Genomic DNA, 21141 nt, shown 5'->3' on the forward strand with positions numbered 1-21141 from the left:
AAGCAGAACTGAGTCTGTCCTTATTGCTCGACAAGGAAGTTCCCATGCGGTTCAACGATTTATTGAGACAGTTCGGATGGACAGTATAAATGTAATAAAAGCATAACCGGCTGTTAGATCGTGAAATATTGACTGCCTGTTAAAATTGTCAGCTTCAACCGCCATATTTATCCGAGGCGCGAAAGGCAATTGAGCGTAATTAAAATTTTAGCGATTTGCAAACTTTTTGGTGGTTGGATTGTTACTAAAATCTTTTGGAAATGGTTAAAACCTGAAGAGAAAAAAAAGGTCAATTAACATACACTTAAGTTTTGTTTTCTATTTCATCAATAGTCTGATTTACTTACAGCCGTGACTTTCCCAATGTCCCTTCACGGTCCGCTCCCTCGGGTTTCGAGCGTTGGGGACATTTTTCTCGTTCCACCAATGTCAAAATTTTAGAGTGTTCACTTCACTCCCGAGCTAAGTCCATGAGACATTGTTGGTCTTATCGGTACGTATTCGTGTCCTGATTGGTCGAACTGCCAGAAAGAATATAATCATCATCATCATCATAATGATAAAGAACGAAACAGTTTTGGTCTTTTGAGAAACCTTTTAAAAAGACTGAGTCTGACTCGATCTTAAAGAAGTCCAATCAGGGGCGTAGCTGGGGGGGCCCTGGGGTGCCCGTGACCCCCCCCCCTTTTGTAAACTTTTTTCAAGCAAACAACCTCCATCAGGTAGCAAAAACGACATGACAATCTGGTGAGTACTCTCTCTTTGACACAGTGTGACCCCCCCCCCCCCCCCCTTTGAAAAATCCTGGCTATGCACCTGAGTCCAATCAATAAATAAAGTAAAAACTGATCCTTACAGCAGGGCTGGAAGAAACGAAGGCAAGACTAAGATCAAAAAAAAAAAAAACTGCAAAGTATATATATTTGCCCGAAATTTCGATTTGAAAAACAAGCTCCAGGTTTCCGCCGCGCACTCGAGTCCGGTGCCTCCTTTCTCGAACAACGCCTGGTAATCGAGCCTACTTCTTCAGCAACTAGAGAAAAAATGGGCGGTTTCGTTGGATGATTGTTTACTTTAGAATTCAAACTTTGAACAACTTCTTGCAAATCTCTACGGCTGTTACACGCCAAGTGCTCGCCGTGCTGCCATTTTTCCTTATCTCTTTTTTCGCCGCCCATGATCACCACTAACCAGCGGCATTCCCAATTTGAAATGATATTATGTGTAATAGTCACTAAGTGTCCGTCAAGCAGCTGCGTTGTCATGGCGGGCAAATTTCCTAAACATCGCTTGAGTTTTTTCGATTTTCTCTCGCACTGCGATCAAATTATCATCTTTGCTTAAAACCTTAAGTTGTGTAAGAACAGTTTTTAGTTGAAATTTCGCAACAAGAAGTTGTATATTTTGGTTAAAACGGAATCCTACCAGGAATATTTGAACCAAATATGGCGGAAACTCCTCAAACTGGAAGCCAGCTGTCCATGTCGGAGACTGCTTCAGAACCCGGGACAGGAAGCCCTGAAAGTTCTGTTGCTAAAACTCCAAGTGTGTCTATGTCTCCAGAAAGCGTTCCTGCTACAACACCAGCACCACAGCCAAAAGCTCAACCGTCAAAACGTCGTGGAAAAGGTAAACTTTGATCTTGAAATATTACCAAGGCTTCTTACCAGTACAATTTATGATAATGCTTTCGCAAACCACACGATGTTTTGTTATTTTTAAAATATAGGATATGAACTTCAAATACATCATGTGGTTTGTGAAAGCATGACCTTGTAATGAAATACATGTAAAGTCTTATGTCAGGGGTAGTCTGTAGATCATTTTGTCTGACATCTTAGTGTAATACTTCCCTGTAATTGAATTTCTTTTAATTCATGTTAAGCATAAACAAACTACATGTGTCACAGGTGTAAGGTTAGATCACTACTGTCTGTCGAATTTGATAGTGAGAATCGTGGGTAATCAGGGTAAACAACTGAAATAAATTAAGTATAAAATTGCGACACTTTCTCAAGATTCATGAAACGAAACCGAAAAAGTAGAGACACATTTTACAACTCTGACAAGTGAGGTAGGACCCCTCCTATTCCTTGCCCTCTCCTCTACTCTCCACACCTTCCTTCCTGGCTGGTTCTTATTAATGTCTTCTCCATGTTATCTCTAGTTGATGATTGATTGATATTTCTGAAAATCTTGTACATTTTTGTTTTCAGAAGTGCTATATAAATACTGTATTTTTCAATAAGTTTACAATAAAAAATTACTGTTATATGTAGTTGATTCCCATTATGTGTGAAGTGCAGTGTTTCTGTGATAGCTGCAAACTATCTTTTTCTTAGCTCCTGAGCTGCCGGTGTATGAAAGAAGAAACTGGCTAATTCATTTGCACTTCATCAGAAAAGAATATGATCAATGCAAGGTGAGGAAAGTTTACAAATTTAACAACATCATGTGATCTCTTACAGTGTATACTTGTTTGAATATCAATTGTAACAATATTTCTTTTCTATCTTTAAAGTCCCTTATAAAGGAACAACTTGGTGAAACACAAGGAATGTGTGAATATGCATTGTATTGCAAAGGTAACACATTTTATATATCGTAGCCCTGAGTATGTGTAACTGTTGTTCCAGGAAATGTCCAACTCCTGCCCTTGGTGGAAGGTTTTCTGAGTTTTTTGACCACCAACTACCTCTCCAGAAATTCCCCTTACTTTGTGACCTCCTGCCCCCTGGAAATATTTCTGGTGATGTTCCATAAGGCAAGTAATACATATTTTCTGGAACTGGACAATTTAGGTCAGTCTAAAGAGCATGAATTTGCAAACCACTGTCTTCCTCATTTTTGGAGTTGGATTAGTCTGCTACCCATCGTTAAGTAATTTTAATAGTAGCCAGAAATTTGAATTCATTCATGCAGGGATACCAGCCTGTGATAATCATCAAACTGTAAAAGTCCTCATATTTTGCCCAGAAATATTTTGACCAATGAAAAGTCATCTGTTTAAAAAATGCAATAAAAAAATTACACATTTATTCAATACTTACCTACATGTACATACATACATACAAACTTTATTGAAGCTCCCTAAGTGGGTTTTTCAGCTACAGGTCACTTTTTGACTTCAACATTGTACATGTTTACTTTTGCCTGTACTGACATTTTGAAAATCATTACTCTCAGCAGTAGAAAGTGGGCAATAGCCTAGGATCTTTGTGCTGAGCTTACCGGTCGCTTACTGTTTGATGACCTCTTTTGTAGCATTAATTCTTCGTCAAGAGGGGCAAATCCAAGAGTCTCTGGATCTTTTCCAGAGGACTGTGCAGATTAATCCACAAAGTGCTGATAACTTAAAACAAGTGGCAAGATCGCTGTAAGTGTACAATTTGATGTCATGCTGAGTGTTCCAATACCCCCCACTCATGAATTGTTTGTAGTGAAGTATTGATAAATATGTTTCCGGTAGTCCTAGGTATCAGGGGAGCCAGTAGCGCAATAGTACTGGTGCTTACAAATTATGTCAATTGCCAGGGCCTTTGATAAATACAAGGACATTTATTTGAACCTGACATTTATTTGAGATGTTTAATCAAGATATTACAATATTGCAATTTCTTTACAGTGTGACTACTTGAATCAGGTCACATGGAAAAGATTTAGCCAACCAGAACATTACCGTTGAAGATTGATTAATATTGAAGATTTCAAACAATTGTTCTCGAACAAAAGTGGAAACCCAAAAAAGTGTGAAGTGTTGTAGACCTCTCAGGAAACTTTTACTATTTGTTGATTGGTTAGTTTTGACCCTAAATTTGTATGCATTTCAACAGTTTCAGTTAAATCATTGCAAAACAAGTTTTCAAGCTACATTTTTTGAGTTAATTTTAATATAAGTTAACTTGCCATCAAGAAATGAATCTGTAGAGGGTGTATAACACAGAGGAGTTGACAAATATATCACATATTCATGTCAAACAGACCCTTACTTGCCTTTACGAAAAAAGATACTAGTCCATTGTTCTCAGTTTATGTTTTGGTTGGTTAGTTTTCTTCTAAGTGGCCTAGTTCAAGTAGTCGCACTAAAAGATCTGTTTCAGTTTCAAGAGAGTTATAGACATACTTTATAATCTTTCTAGATTTCTTCTTGCTCGTCACAAAGCAGCTCTTGAAGTATACAATGAAGCTGCAAAGCTCAGCACCAAAGATTGGGTATGTTAACCAATATTTATATGTATGAATTTAATGACCAATGTGCTGATCTAGCCAGTATGTTTCTTACTTTTAATATCTCATCACTGGACAGATATCACAGTCTTTATAACATCATACACTGTACAAATTAAAAAATATGCAGGTGCTACATGTATAGGGAGTCGGCTGTCAGTGTGCAGAGGTTTGACTGTTTATTGTGTGGTTTAGTATTAAAATAAAGCAAGACAATTAAATTTAATATTTACCTGTAGAATTTCTGTGTTGTTTTTTCGATGCAGGAAATTTATCACAATCAAGGTAAGTGTTTTTATCAAATTTTAACCCTGACGAGAATTTTTGCATGCAAAATTCAGGTCTTTTTAATTTATGATATCCCTTTCTTGACATCTTTCAGGTGTTTGCTACGTGTATATGAAAGACTTTGAAAAGGTAAAAAGTTCAATTATAAATGATGTTTTAAGGGTAGAACTTCGTGATTTATAAACATTAGTTTATAATCTGATAAAGGTCTACTAATCTCATACTAATCTCATACTATTAAAGTCATACTAAATTATCTCATAAAGGTCTCCGCTCAAACACGTGAACTACAGTAATTACATGGATTACACATCCAAGTAACAAAGACTGGAAATTTTAAAGTTGTTTGCCAGAGCATGACTCCAAAAAATAATTTGGAGACTGACCAATAAAAAGACCTGTGGACTTCCCTTTGGGTGATGGGTTGCTTAGAAAGTGACCTCCATGATCCCCCTCCCTCTCCTGGCAAGACAAAACCCGTACTGAATTGTGATGCATAAATGACCACAGCAAGGAGAAGAAAACAGAGAAAGAGTAGACTGGGAGAACTGCTTGTTTGCTTTCCCTATTAATAATTACTTTTTTGATCTCCTGTTTTCTCTTTTTTTGTCCATTCCTCAAAATACATGTCTGTGGGCATGCTGATATATTGAGAATATCCTTACCTCAACTCAGTCATGTATACAACATGTTTATTGTGGCAAATTAGTATATATTGTATACATGAGCTGAAAGCTTTAAATTAAAGTTAATTGAAAGCTTTAATTTTTTTGTTACTATCATACACAGTACATTTAAATGCATTAACTTTGTGATTTTAAGCTGGAGATGTTTAACTCCAACTGTATACATGTTTGTCTTTGTTAGGCTAAAGACTGTTTCAAGCACGCTTTACAATACCACCGTCATGATGCCTCCTTTACTCAGCTGGGTAAAGTCTTACTCTTGGAGGGTGATACAGAATCTGCCATTGACATTTTCAAGAAAGCAATAGAGTGAGTGGTGTGCATTTTGTTAAGTTTATTAATATGCCGCAAAAGGCATTCCGACCAAAAGTGTTCAACAATATTATACAGGCAAAATCTGCAATCTGATTGGTTTAGGTGACTGATATTTGTATTGGAAATACTAAACTGTACAGCTGCATTTCAGGATCATTATTATATACTTTCACAGTTCCTTGGTTGTCATGCAAGTTTGCAACTTGCAAAACAAGATGGCGGCCCATTTCTGTCAGACAATGTGTGAATATCTGTAAAACTGAGTGAAGAAATAATGTAGATGGGCTGGACTAACAAGCAATTTTCAAAAATGTAAAGCTGACACACCTCTTCTACATAATTAGTTTCTCAGAATGCAATTATGTATAATTTCAGCTTCGCAGTGTTTTTGTTTTAAATATTCACCTCTGTATTCTATAAATATCCAGGTTCTCACCTGAAAATCCAGACCTGATGACAACTCTTGGACTTCTTTACCTGCAGGTTAGTGCTTGTTGTTATTTTGCTTATTTCACCCTGTACAGAAAAGTCTTTTCACCTTCTCTCCCTCCTCCCTCTAGACTGTGTCAAATGTTCAACTCTAAGAGCTTCTTCTGTTGCAGCTGGGTCAGACCTCAAAGGCTTTTGAGCATCTTGGAAATGCACTGACATATGATCCTAGCAATGTTAAGGTAGGTGGTTTCCACTTTGCATCTTACTTTAGAAAACGGTCCTAAGAAAATATGCGCGCTGATTGGTTGAAAATCATGTTTCTATAACTTGATAGAAACACAGAACTAGCACGAGCTGTTGACGTAATGATGGCGCGAGCAAAGAGAATTTACACTTCGTCCGCCACTTCGTCGTGGTGTTTTCGAAAAGAAATAGAAAACATGTTCTCCGTGTTTCTATCGAGCTATAAAAACACTCCTGAAAGTTTGGGAGAACTCGAAAAAGCTGTGGAAACACTCGCCTGCGGCTCGTGTTCCCACAGCATTTCTCGTTCTCCCAAACTTCCACTCGTGTTTCTATAACTCGATAGAAACACGGTACATGTTTTCTATTTCTGAAATAATCAATTCGTTACTGTATTCCTGAAACGACTCTCTTGTTCAATATTCAAATAATCAATTCATTACTGTAATCTTGAGGGGTACGCTTCACTTGGTTTCACTGTAAATTTTCTACCGAAGTAGCAACTCCTTTGATTTGAGGGTAATTTTGTACATTATAACAGGTATAACTAGTGCAGTTTTTGTTCCATTTTTAGGCCATCTTGGGAGCTGGATCTATGATTCAATCACATGGTGATTACGATGTTGCACTGACCAAGTACAGAATAGCTGCCGCGGCCACGCCTGAATCACCTCACTTGTGGAATAACATTGGCATGTGCTTCTTTGGCAAAAAGAAATATGTGGCAGTGAGTCGATAAACAAATTTTGATTGGTTCATTAGTGACGAAGCATGCTTTTGCTTTGAGTGGTGTAAACTGCTTGATAGAACGTAACATATGCATTATGGTATTTGTAACTTCTTCAGTCGAAGGCAGTTCGTCACAGAGTTTTATTGGTCGTTTTATTGCATAAGTGTGAATTCCAAGAGATGTGTAGAAATGTCTGACAATACAAGACAGAGAAATAAATACAGTCGAACCTCCGCCAAACGTCCAACTTGGGGATAGAGGGAACAAGCCGTTGTAGAGAAGTGACCGCCGGTTATGGGAAGGAAGGGGTGTAATATGACACTTAATTTTTTTTTTCGGGGTGAAAGATTTTTATCTTTAAAACAATTCTTATTTCAGCATGTAAATACGTGACACAATCAACATTTGTCAGTAAAAAAGAAACCAAACAAAAACAAAGACCAACGACGCGCGGTATGGATCAAGTTCGGTGACCATTTTTAATATAAAATGGGCTTTTCTATGCACTGTTCGTCAGTCGTTGATTAACTGGCCGTCTTCAAGAGGTTATTTGGGCAATTGAGTCGGGCTTTAGTGGCCGTTGTACAGAGATGGCCGCAGTAGAGAGGTTGAAATACGAGTGGCCTTCCGCCGGGACAGGAAAAAAGTGGCCTTTGCAGAGAGGAGGTTCGACTGTAAAATATATGGCCGTTCATTTTTGTCGTTCACCAGGTTTCCAAAACATTTAAATTTATGTGTGTTTACTAAGTTTCATATGCGTTCTTACAAGACTTGTGTTTTTTTTTTTTTTTTTCTGCTGAAGCATAATTTCGATTTACATATTTCAATTTGTTTACAGATTTTTACAATTATCATTTTTCTGCAGGCCATCAGCTGTCTCAAGAGAGCCACGTACATGGCGCCATTTGAATGGAAAATCCTTTACAACTTGGGAATCATTCACCTCACAATGCAACAGTATCCTTACAAGTTCTAATACTACGTCTCATGCGGTACTTGAAGAAGCCATGCCACGGACGGCTCATCTTGAAAAATACAATCGTCCACTATTCAAGTGTGTCACATATAATCTTGTCTCAATCTTTCTCAGTCTTTATTTTGCTAACTGTTATTACTTTTTGGTGTTAATAAATTCAATCCATAGAGAAGTTTTACTGTGAGACTTTTTTCCCTCTGAGTATTATTTGTTACATTGGAAAAAAATTACTCAGGATATCGTGAGAAAGCTCCTCAGAGTTATTTCAAACTAAGTACTTCCTAATTCCCTTGACGTTTATTAGATACGCCTCTGCGTTTCATTTTCTTAGTGCCGCAATCACTCTCAAACCCAAGCACGGTCACCTCTTCATGTTGCTTGCAAGTGAGTGTCTGTGGATATTTGATCAGGCGCGTTGTTAAGCTTCCTTCACGGAACACACGCGTGGTTGATAATAACAAGCAAATGAGGGATGCACATTTGGAGACCCTTGTCAGGGATGAAACGCCTTTGCCAAATCATGGAAGGGCCAGTGTCTTATAAGGGTCCTTACCACTGAGGGGTTAGATTCTTATGAGGGCCCTTATCATGGAAGGGTCAGAGTCTCATGAGGGCCTATGAGATGGAAGGGCTGGAGTCTTACAAGGGCCCTTGCTCTTACCACTGACGGACCCTGAGAGTCTTATAAGGGCCCTTATCGTGGAAGGGTCAGAGTCTCATAAGGGCGTATGTAATGGAAGGGCTGGAATCTTATAAGGGCCCTTGGCCTTACCACTGACAGGCCCCGAGAGTCTTGCAAGGGCCCTTATCATGGGAGGGTCAGAGTCTCATAAGGGCCCTTATCGTGGAAGGGTCAGAGTCTCATAAGGGCTTATGTAATGGAAGGGCTGGAGTCTCATAAGGGCCTTTGCCCCTACCACTGATGGGCCCCGAGAGTCTTATAAAGACCCTTATCATGTGAGGGCTGGGGTCTCATCAGGGCCTTGACATAGAGGGACCGCTTATAGCGCCTCATAAAAGTCCGCCTTTGGGGTAAAATGTCCGTAGGGCCAAGATTATTAAACCGGAGTTCATCGGTTAAATTCCTGCACCAACAAAATGACTTTACTAAGATATTCATCTCGAGCGACAACTTTGTGATACGAACAATTTTTCTATTAAAGTCTCCTAAAATTAGAAGGAAAGCTCACAGGAGGAAAACGCACAGGGCCACACGAATGAAATGGTTAAAGAGACCTTTCTGTTGTAGAAACAGTCATGAAAGCCAGAGTTATAATAGTAACATTCGTGTTTGTTCCGTTTTGTTTCAGTTGCTTTGACACACTTGGAGGACCAGGAGAATGCAAGACATGCTTACGACCAAGCCGCCAACTTGGACAAGTAAGACAGATTACTAAAAAAACCAGGCGCTTAAAACGTTTGCACCGCAGTGCAAATTTACTCATAATCGTATGAAAGCTCGAACGATTTGATTTACACCACTGGCAATGTTTCTTTTTTTTGCGGCCTCACAACCCCCCCCCCCCCCCCCCCCTGAGGTGTGAAAAGGATAATGATGATGACGATCATGACTCGCAATTTTTGAAAATTCTTTCAAGTTGCACTCGCATTCACATGGTTACCTTTTAGTTACTAATATACGACATGTCTCAGATAAGCTTCGTAAAAAGTCTCTTATTGGTTTTTGCTTTCTCACTATTGCAGCACTGATCCATCGATCAACTTGAACTTTAGTGTCTTCCTGTACAACTCAGGCGAGAGAAAAGAAGCAGCTAAACAGTTTAACATTTACGAGAGAAAGATGGAAGCATTCCGATCAGAAAAAGGAAACGAGATTGATCAAGAGGTATGCAAGGCCCTCTCTTCACTACTACCCATTCATTCTTTACGGTGAAGAAAACTACTCTTGATCAAGAACACATCACAATGATCTCGGCCAGTGATCTAGCCCGAACTACTCTGAGTTCACTGATCTGTTTGGCTAATTTCACGTTTATTGTCCTATTTTACGTTTTAGTCCTATTTTCCTTTTTTTGTCCTATTTTACGCTTTTTGTCCAGTTAGGACAAATATACCCTAGGGGGTGTATTTAATATGTTGCCCAGAAATACAGGATTTACCAGAATGAACTGCAGTTTCTACTCCTGCATAGCAGGAAATGTGTGGTGCTATAATGACTTAGCAAATCGCTGCATACACTGAAAAAAAAAAAAGGCATTTGTAAGAAACCTAAGAAATGTAAGTTACAAATTATGTACAGGGGAACCCCGTTAATACGGTCACCAACGGGCCATGACTGAAATTTGGCCGTATTAACGGGGCACTGGCTGTATTAACAGGTTAGGGTCAAACCTCAGGACTAGTCTAAATTGAGTGGCATCTTGACAGATATATCACAATTGTACTTCTAAACAACTGTTCTATAATAAGCATCCGGAATGTAGATACAATTTCAAAAAATTGAAAATTGAATCAGTGTGAGAAATATTAACAATGGAAAGATGAAGCTAACTGGTTCGAGTGCCTGTATAAACGGGGTAAAATTATAAAGGATTTTACAGGTTGGGATTTCAGAATGGGGCGTTGGCCGTGTTAACTGGGTGACCCCATTAACGGGGTTTTCTTAAAAAAAAAATGTATGGGCGTTTCACTGGGACAAGAAAAAGTGGCCGTAATAACGAGATGACCATATTAACGAGCTGATTGTAAAGCGGGGTTCCACTGTAATTACTAAACAGATTGATTTGAATACATTTTGAAAACTGTAAAATATGAATTGCGTGACATTAAGAAAACAGATGATCATGTCACCTATTGTTACCACCAATTCTTACATTTTACTGACAAGTCCTTGAATGTGACAACAGGGGGAAATTTGGCAATGTTGAGCTCATCAGGTTATTCATCAGGAATTAATCAGGTTAAGAATGAATTCAGTAGAAGAAACCAATAGAGAATCAGTTACAGTATACAGTGAATGCTTCGGATTGTGTTTCTATTTTAATGAGACATAATAGCTGAACTTTACATATTATTCCATTGCTTTTAGAGTAGCAGAATTTGCAAAGGCAACTTGCAAGTAATTCTTTCCTGCCTTAAAGTGACAACTAGACTACTTGTGCTGTATTAATTTTATCCTGGGAACCCTTAAGTTATACCAGAAAAATAATTGAAAAAGAGTAAAACTGACATGTTTTGTTCTGTCGATATAACCCTTGAGATATACTGAGGTTAGACATGCCTTAGTATCTTGTAGAACAACGGCTACAACCAGAAGTGCCGTGTCGGTTCAGCGAGTTAATCTTGCGAGCAACTTCATTGCACATCTGAGATCGAGACCTCTTTCTCCCGTCGTCCCACATATCCATTCCAATTCTGATTGCGTTCTGATCCCTCGGATCATCAATCCCTCCCTTCTGAACTCTGTCGGCACCGTACAACAGTAGCCAGCGGCGGATGGTCGCAGCACGGCCAACCCAACCATAATGGATGTTTCCAGGTACATCATAATTTACACATCGGTTGCACAAGGTCACAGTGCGTGGGCATGATCGAGATGGGCATGGTCCTTGACGGAAGCTCTGGGTACACTTAAAATCCCATGGTTTGCAGTTACCAACAAGGCCAGCAAATTTGAGGAGACATCTGGGCCAGGCAAATAATTTGTACCATCCACGGCAACGCTGGATTTCAATGTGGTTTCTGTTCCGGTTCATTTGACCCCACAACCAGTAGGTGACATCTGGTCCACATCTGTGTCAAACAGACGCATAAAAAAGACCGAACAATAGATTATTTCATTTAACAAGCGCGTGCATATACAAAATGGTGGCTTTTTCTAAACGGCTTGGCTTGCGAGAGACAAATGATCGTTTTTTCTCAGAAACGAGTACGGGGACCTAACGATTTTTTTACTTAGTTTGAAAGCCGCGATCACCTTCTTTCTATACAGTGAATATAGACCAATTTCTATTGCAGAGTGACAAATTATCACTGAAAATGAGAGCATAGCAAGCTCTCGTAAACGATGAGATGCGCCCTCAAGAACACTGCGTGCTTGGAACATATTGAATCCCGGTCGACTAAATATGGGTGTCTTTTTATCATGAAACGTTTATCAAATTGCTTCTTAACATTGATGCAATACGTCCATTGTTGAATTCCTCGCTTAACTTTCTCCTTATTTTTCTGCTCTCATAAAGCGTAAAGTGAGTGGTTCAAATATAAACGTTTCTAAAAGCAGATAATTTAAGGAATTATGGGGTTTATAGAGGGTCTTCCTGTTCCTAAATGTATACCGGGACCCCCCTTTTTTATTCAAAATTTACGTTCTCTTGATATAAGCAGCCAACAGGCAAAATTTGAATGAAAATCTATTGTGCGTTCTTTTTCAGGGGAATGACCTTAAACCCCAAAATATTTCGTCATATTTGTTAGATATGCAAAAAACTTGATATGTTAAAAATCATCAAATTTGCCAAACAAAAATGTAGACAGCAACAGATAGGGGATTTTCTGGTATGTCAGCTTTGATGCAACTACTGTTCTGATGTACCTACTAACTTCATTGATGTTACCTCTTTACCGCTCGTTTTTCACTTTCTTGTGCCCTGTAAATTCCTTGTTCTGCATCAGTTGTGTCATCCATATCCTGTGTTTCATTATCGGCCATATCATGATACTCATCTGTATCTTCCATCAGATAACCTTCGTGCCATGTGTTGAGCTCCTTAACACCTGAAGAAAAGTGACACTTTGAATTTAGAGCATATTCCTTTTTAGTGGAATACTGGTACATGGGAGGAGCTTATGCAAAAAATTAGTCTAAAAGTTGAAATAGATGCAAGCTCTTACTTTGGAAATGGTCCAGAATTGTGAGTAGACAAAAATTCGGAAACAAATCTTAAACTTTAAACAATTTGGCAATAATTAAGGTTTCTGCATTTTCGATTTTGTTCCATTAGAAGATGCACATCTCAGTTTGCTGTGTTATCGTGAAAATTTGTTTTACGAAGATACAATATTGTCTTGGTTACAAAGCATGAGAAAAATGAGAAACCAACCTTTAAATTGCAAATGACGTTTTCTTAGTGAGCTTAAAACGTTTCATCAGCTAACACCAGTCTTTTAATCCATGGCATTGTTAGAATATCAGATAGTAAATTTCAAATACCTTTTTCTGAAGAACCAAGACTAATAGCCCCCAGAGCAATCAAAAGCAGCACAGATACCAAGGAAATCTTCAAGGCCATTTTGATCCACTGTCTACCATATACATGTAGTTGAGATACACTGAGAACTGACGAGTACCAGTTTCCTTATATATGCTTTGTGTTAGCTTATCACCAGAAATCAATTTGTTCAGCTAGTGATCTTGAGATTGTTTATCAGAGGTGTTATCACTGATACTTGTGCTGAAACGAACTAAGACAACAAATATTAAGTGTGTGCGTGTTTGTAAAGGAGCTGGCTAGTGATCAACTTAATACATTTGGGGGGTATCAATCAGATGAGGATCATCTCTGGTGTCTAAACTAGGCATTTATTTTGCTAACTGGTCTCCTTTGTTTTCTCTGAGGAATGAAATACGTGATATTCACATTCTGGAAAACATTGAGAGTGTACATGTAGTAATTTCGTGATGTTGGCTTTAATAGCTCATTTCATGCTATCTGCAACCAAATATATTTAGCGATGTGGCGCAGTTTTCAAGGGTACAACAGTCATTTCAAGTTCAACAGCATTTTTTTGTCCTTAGTTTTGATTTGCAAATGTTCTTACAGTTAACAATAAAGATTAGCGAAAAAACTGAGCAACGACGCAACTGAGCAACTGAGCAACCTTGTTTAATAATTTGTAGTCATTGGATTATAATTCAAGCATGTTATATTGATAGAAGGACTTATATTGATTCAAGAATACTGATATTGAGTTATGAATTATGTATTTAGCTGAAGGTTACTACTTTTAGCAGGAATTCAAATGATATAGTAAAATAAGTAATATCAGCACTGCAATGCTAAATTAAGCACTCACTAAATTAAGGCCAATTCGACCAGGTTAGAGGAGCAGCATGAAAACCAACTAAGGCTGATGTGACTTCCTCTCTAAATATTGTAATTTAAGAGAATTGTTCAAAAATGTCTAGTTCCAGAAATAATTATCCCTACCCCTTCCCCGGCCCCTTGTAAGGTAATTGAAACTCCACAGGGGCCAGAGAGTGTCAAACACCAATTTTTTTTAAAGGCGAATTAAACAAGCCTAACTGAAATATCCAGAGGAGCTGGGGCTCCAAACCATATACCATCCATGGAGGCTATGTTGTGGATATTTTCTAGTGCAACACAACTGAGAACAACAAAATTTCAAACCATTTAAGACAGTTGAATAATTGTTCTTTTTAGTCCATAATGCAGCACAAATAAACAAGGCATTACATCGTTATATTTGCATCTTCTAATGACATCATGACTTTGAAATTCTCAGTTATAATTTGTGTAATGATATTTGTGACTCAGAAATCAGGAGGCAAGGTCTTTGATGAGCAAATATGGCCAAACATCTAATATTTAAAAGATCAGGATTCGAAAGTAGAATCTCTCAGTTTGCATATTCCACCACAGTCACAGGATTCATTATCAGTTACTGGTATATCCCAATCCACATTCAGGCCTTTCTGCTGATAAACTTTGTTCCATCTGGGTAATTCTGAATGCCGGGAAAGTTGAAATTTAACATTATGAGATTAAATCACATTCCTCTGGAGACAGAAGAACCTCAATATTTAGAGCCCTACATAGGGAAGTTAATTCCAGCTACCCTTTCAATATTACCTCAATATTTACAGCATTTTCATTGGGCTGAATCAAATGTGATGTATGATTTTTTTAATCATCTTTTCAAAGAAGATCAAATGTACACACCATCGCGTAGAATGCCTATTGTTCTCGGGACATTTACTTGCAGTCGAATAAAAATTATAGGTCTGTAATATTAGCAGCGAAGCGTAAACAGGGACGCTCTGATTGGTCAAAGATCACGTACGCTTTCCTCCGAAGGGAATACTGCCTTAGCTCATTAACTTGTCAAGGCGGGGCTAAGAAACAAAGGCCTCGAAAGTTATTCTTTATTCTATTGTTTCCGATATCGCGTATTTCAAGCTGGCTATTTCAAGCGTTGGACTTGTAATGGATATTTGCATCCGATTTTTACCATAGGCCATTACATGTATCCGGGTTTTTCGTACCAACGTCTTTTCGTACCACCCATTTTCGTACCACCTACATACACGTTCGTACATGTTCGTACCACATAAACATACATTCCAAATAGCACAGATTTAGACTATCTGATAGTCTAAATGAGATTTTAGATGTATAGCATGGTTTTGGTGTGATTTCTTTACGTAAAGGATATCACAGAAGAAGTTCCGGAGAATAATTATCCACGGAATAACACTCTTATCTTCACGCGAGCGAATTATTCTGTGACAAAAACTTCGAAGATTGTTGTCACACAATAACTCGTTCGCCTCTTTGAAGTTTTTCAGTAATTGGCGATGTTTCCCTTACTTTATTCGCCTTGAAATCCCCTAAAACTTTGCAAGGAATAAAAAGAATTGTTACTTTGCTAAAGATCTGGTCTTGAAAGCCGAGCTTCTCAAAAATATCTGACTGATGACACCAGTCTTCACGCTGTTGTTGTCACATAATAACTCGCTGGCCTCTTTGAAGTTTTTCAGTAATTGGCGATGTTTACCTTACTTTATTCGCCTTGAAATCCCCTAAAACTTTGCAAGGAATAAAAAAAATTGTTTCTTTGCTAAAGATCTGGGCTTGAAAGCCGAGTTTCTCAAAAAAATCTGACCGATTGACACGAGTCTTCACGCTGTTGTTGACAATAACTTGCTCGCCTCTTTGAAGTTTTTCAGTAATTGGCGATGTTTACCTTACTTTATTCGCCTTGAAATCCCCTAAAACTTTGCTAGGAATAAAAATAATTGTTTCTTTGCTAAAGATCTGGGCTTGAAAGCCGAGTTTCTCAAAAAAATCTGACCGATTGACACGAGTCTTCACGCTGTTGTTGTCACACAATAACTCGCTGGCCTCTTTGAAGTTTTTCAGTAATTGGCGATGTTTACCTTACTTTATTCGCCTTGAAATCCCCTAAAACTTTGCTAGGAATAAAAATAATTGTTTCTTTGCTAAAGATCTGGTCTTGAAAGCCGAGTTTCTCAAAAAAATCTGACCGATTGACACGAGTCTTCACGCTGTTGTTGACAATAACTTGCTCGTCTCTTTGAAGTTTTTCAGTAATTGGCGATGTTTACCTTACTTTATTCGCCTTGAAATCCCCTAAAACTTTGCTAGGAATAAAAATAATTGTTTCTTTGCTAAAGATCTGGGCTTGAAAGCCGAGTTTCTCAAAAAAATCTGACCGATTGACACGAGTCTTCACGCTGTTGTTGTCACACAATAACTCGCTGGCCTCTTTGAAGTTTTTCAGTAATTGGCGATGTTTACCTTACTTTATTCGCCTTGAAATCCCCTAAAACTTTGCTAGGAATAAAAATAATTGTTTCTTTGCTAAAGATCTGGTCTTGAAAGCCGAGTTTCTCAAAAAAATCTGACCGATTGACACGAGTCTTCACGCTGTTGTTGACAATAACTTGCTCGCCTCTTTGAAGTTTTTCAGTAATTGGCGATGTTTACCTTACTTTATTCGCCTTGAAATCCCCTAAAACTTTGCTAGGAATAAAAATAATTGTTTCTTTGCTAAAGATCTGGGCTTGAAAGCCGAGTTTCTCAAAAAAATCTGACCGATTGACACGAGTCTTCACGCTGTTGTTGTCACACAATAACTCGCTGGCCTCTTTGAAGTTTTTCAGTAATTGGCGATGTTTACCTTACTTTATTCGCCTTGAAATCCCCTAAAACTTTGCTAGGAATAAAAATAATTGTTTCTTTGCTAAAGATTTACGCGCTCTCCAGCAGATTCTGTCAATCGATAGCCAAGAGGCAGAATACTTAATTGCAGAAGCGCAAACACTGTGTTCGGCTGTCCACAAACTTCTCTCCATCTCCAAAGAGCTTCGCCATTCAGTTGAAATTGAAATATGCCATTGCTTTCATTGACGAACGGAGGTACTATGTTGATCAGCAGGGGATGGATCGGGGTTTCGAAGAGCTCTGAAAAGAGCTCCCGATCACTTACGATTTCGCCTTCCATGTTCATTGAGCAACAGGTTTTCGAATGAATCAGCTGCGCCGACAGCATACTTTTGAAATTCGCGGTAATGAATATTTCAGTTACAGTCAAGTGGTTTTCTTGAATGGGTATTGTTTAGTTTTGACAGCCATTGTTATACAGACGTGTGCTTAAGACAATAGCTCTTCCATCGAAGACGCGCCATTTTCAAATGCAACTCCAACAAGAAGTTTTCAAACTCAAAAAGCTACAGGTTCCTGTGGACCGATTTTCAAATTTGAAACGGGTTTTGTTTCAGTAAAAAGCCATCTTTCATTTGCCGTGCGTGAAAATTAGGAAGGCCGGTTTAGATGGTCTGAAAATTGCTTCTGAAAACGGTCCCCATACAAAAAATGGCCAATTTTTGCCCATTTTCAAGAGCAAAAAGCTACTCCTTATACCTCATATATCAACTTACTTAACGGCTTAAATTGAAGATTCAACCTTCTTCTTCAAAAAGCCGCGCGTGAAAGTTGAAGTTTTAACTCCTGGAAACCAGAACAGTAAGTTTTATCAACGCTATTGGGCCAATTTGGACCCTTTCTTCTCTTAATCAGGGCATTTCACGACACACAAACATTCAAATTTGCCGCTTCGCCGGTCATGAATAATTAATAATGTCCAGGCATTCTACCCGATGCAAAAAAAACGAACACAGAGCAGCTAAATGATTGAGGTGGTGCATCAATTAATCAAGTATCATTACCCTTTGATGGTATCATGAAGGTTGCTTACCTCCAGAGCTTGAAACAACAGAAGTAGGATAGTTTTTGAAGAAACCTTTGTGGTCATTTTGATCAAATAGAGAGGGGAGGGTAACTTAAGATGAATTGGCATCTCATCCAAGGGGACCAGCAAATGAGTACTCTTAGTTGCTAGGTGCTATAAACGCCAGCCTCATGAGCCACTATGCACGAAAAGGCAATTACTTTAATTCACTTTACAATTACGAAACGCTGTGTGAAGGAAAGCAAACAATGGAAAATGAACCGCTTTATGGTTAATATATTATTTTACATCACTTTTTCACGGTTCTTTATGGGGGGATTGTATATCCAGTAGTGAATTCGTTAACATTTTAAACGTAACAAATATTTAGAGGTCGTATAATTGGCGTAACTTTGTTTTTGTTGTTGTCATTTGACCTTCACCTCTTTGTTGTTTTGTTTTCATTGACGTTCATCTCTCTGTTCGTTTTGGTTTTTGGTTGACAGCTTGTCGATGTAGCCAACAAGCTCGGTCCGTCGTTACAAGTCGGAGAAAGTCTAGTGTGGGAAGGAGGTAACGCTGGCCAGCAGCCATCGCGGGCTTCACAGCCGGATTCTCAAAGCCCTTCAGCACCAGCTTCTGTGGCAAGCAGCAGCGCCTCTTTCCAAGACGATGGATCTTTTGTATAAATAATAAAAAATAGCTGCTCTTGTAAGGAATAGATTCCTTGTAGCTAAGGATGCGATTTCCGAGAAAAACTGATTCCTAATGTACGACACTTTTTGTTTATGTAAATTTAAGAAATAGAAGTCATTTTCCGTATTTCTATCCAGTTTATATGGAAACACGAGTGAAAATTTGCCAGATTGAGAAATGCTACAGAAACACATGGCACATTTCCACAGCTTTTTCCAGATCTCTAAAACTTTCGCGAGTGCTTTTGAGTTGAAGTTATAAGTCATTGAATTCGAAAGATATAGGGCTGACACTTCATATTAACGACCGCTAGAAAGTTGTTGTCTATGGGTTATGCTCCTGACTCTTGGAGTAACGGATCTTACGGAGAAAGTTAAAAACTGGAAATGTTCACGTATGTTAATCAGCATCCTCGCGTTCGAAGAGCAAACTTGTAAATATCTTCATGAAACGAATTTCCGCAGGTAGAGATTGGAGATTGGAGGGTGGAGAGTGGAGAGTTGAGTGTAGAGAGTGGAGAGTAGATATCGATGTACGTCACACCTCGTCATGGATCGAGCGCATGCTGAGGAAGAAATGTAACCAGTTGAAGGGTTGGTAAAGGGCTGGTGCCGATTACGCTAACTAAGTTTACTCTTTAAAATGGTCCATGACGTGCACTCGTTGTTCGAAAGATAACTTTCTTTCCAGATTGCAAGCAAAGAATTTTAAAAATAAAACCACTGCGGGAAGCTTAGCTGATTCCAACATTTTTATTATCGAATGTTATTACTAGCAAGAGAGCATGAAGGCTAAGTCGTATTCTGCATGCTCTTTCTTCAAAAAGGTGCTCAAGAAACTAAGTTATGAGCTCCAGATTTCTGAAATGATAGCTGATGCGGCTGAAGGCCGAATCAGCTATCACCCTCGGAAATCGAAAGCGAATAATCTAATTGTTTTAGTAGAATTCTAACTGAAATTTCCTTCAATTAACCATTTCCATTACAGTATATTCATTTCTCTACTTTGTATTAAACTTCACGCTTTACAGAAATTGTGAGGACTGAGTTATTTCCCATTTCGGCAGCGCTCGCTCATCAGTTTGTTCAGCAATTTCGAGTTTTGAAAGTCCAGAAACCGCGAATATCCTTCCGCTCTGACTCTTCACTGAAATGAAATTATTCCTTTGTTTCTAAATGTTACCCCGAAACTTCCGAGAAACGAGAAAACATCGCTATTTCGTATACGACCTGCAGTTACTGCCCATAATTAACGATTAATCCACGAGCGCGCGTTGAATGACTATGACATGGTATAGCTATCTTATATCCAACAAGCGCGAGAGGAAAAAATGTTTATTAAAAACACCCCCAAAATATAGAAAGCTAACATAAAATAAACAGTCTACCTCTCAGACTACTCATGCTCACAAAGATCTGTCACGTGAGATTATGACCTGAACCGCTCAGATTGTCGCTGTATATTGGATTACGCAATATATTGGATTACGCAATATATTGCATAATCCCACAAAAACGCCCCCCAAAAATCACGCGTACGCTTACGATATTTGTACAGCATGGTATAATTGCTCATATACCATGATGGCTAAGCCAATGAAAACTCTTGAATTGTATTATCCAATGATCCAGTTTTTAATAATAGCTGATAGTTTACGATATGTAGCTCAGCCAATCAGATTGCAACATTTGCATTAGTACGCTAGTAGAATTCTACTAATTTCAGCAAGTCGGAACTGAACCTCCTTGAGATGCAAGAAGGTTATTGAGAATTCTAGAAGGCTTGTCAAATTCGGCAAAGTGTAGAATTTGTGAAGTCTAGTGAACAAAGTAATATATAGATTTAGCCAAGCCTAAAAGCGGGGCTCCTGGGCGAGGTTATTCAAAGCCCGATTAAGATAACCCAGGTTAAGTGAGAATTTTGATTTGAATTTTGTAATTTTGCAGTGAGGTTTACTGTATATTGTTTGGCCTTCTGTTTTGAGTTTGAATAATCTCAAAATACACAAAACAAAAGCAGTAAAAAACATTTGTATACAAGAACTATTTACACTTCTGTTAACTTAAATCCTGGGTTAGCGTTAACCGGCTTCCGAACAACCCGGCCCCGTCTACAACAAGTTAATTTTGCATGAGCCTGCGACCCAATAGAAAAGCCAACACTTGGTCAGCGGTCAACTTTAAAAAACACAAGACCTCAATGAACTCTAAACTTGAGCCCGAGATATGGTCACGTGATACTGATCAGCGGATACCTTGATTTGACAATATGGATATCCAATATCAAAGAAGGAGACCATAAATCAAGGCTGTATATTTCTGTCAACCTTTTAGCTTAGCTGGAGAATGGCCACCATGTTGTGCGACTACGTCATCGCCGTCGTGCCTACGCGCCCACGAGCAATACTGCTAACCATGATAACCATGAGAAAATCCGTTCATGGGTTTCCTTTTCTTTCCTATATGAGTATGGGGTTCCGCTTCGCGGCTCTTCAGGCCGCCGGAGCTCCGCTATAATGACATAACGGTAAGCTTACATAAATTCAACCAGTCGTTTCACGAAATCTGGACGAATTAAAATGAACTCAATGTAGG

At 38.6% G+C, this 21141-nt stretch overlaps 2 protein-coding genes across 2 annotated transcripts; one reads left to right on the forward strand and one right to left on the reverse strand.

Annotated features, from left to right (window-relative positions):
- The first annotated feature begins 1239 nt into the window (after positions 1 to 1239).
- On the forward strand, positions 1240 to 19580 carry LOC110060636 (BBSome complex member BBS4-like). Its single transcript, XM_089297947.1, has 16 exons — positions 1240 to 1629; positions 2343 to 2422; positions 2522 to 2585; positions 3265 to 3376; positions 4140 to 4212; positions 4494 to 4512; positions 4610 to 4644; positions 5383 to 5510; positions 5945 to 5999; positions 6119 to 6187; positions 6766 to 6918; positions 7787 to 7878; positions 8202 to 8281; positions 9208 to 9277; positions 9602 to 9743; positions 18358 to 19580. Exons 1-16 carry the CDS (start codon positions 1446 to 1448, stop codon positions 18538 to 18540), a joined length of 1539 nt encoding a protein of 512 aa, XP_089154073.1. The 5' UTR covers positions 1240 to 1445; the 3' UTR covers positions 18541 to 19580.
- LOC110061717 (uncharacterized) lies at positions 10876 to 13210 on the reverse strand. The gene is made up of 3 exons (XM_020768567.2): positions 13071 to 13210; positions 12475 to 12634; positions 10876 to 11650 (listed from the first exon to the last, which is right to left on the reverse strand). The coding sequence occupies exons 1-3, from the start codon at positions 13147 to 13149 to the stop codon at positions 11140 to 11142; spliced, it is 750 nt and encodes a 249-aa protein (XP_020624226.2). The 5' UTR covers positions 13150 to 13210; the 3' UTR covers positions 10876 to 11139.
- Positions 19581 to 21141: the final 1561 nt, after the last annotated feature.

This window comes from Orbicella faveolata, unplaced genomic scaffold (genome assembly GCF_042242905.1).
Source record: "Orbicella faveolata isolate gen_17 unplaced genomic scaffold, um_ofav_v1 contig_3, whole genome shotgun sequence".
NCBI lineage: Eukaryota > Metazoa > Cnidaria > Anthozoa > Scleractinia > Merulinidae > Orbicella > Orbicella faveolata.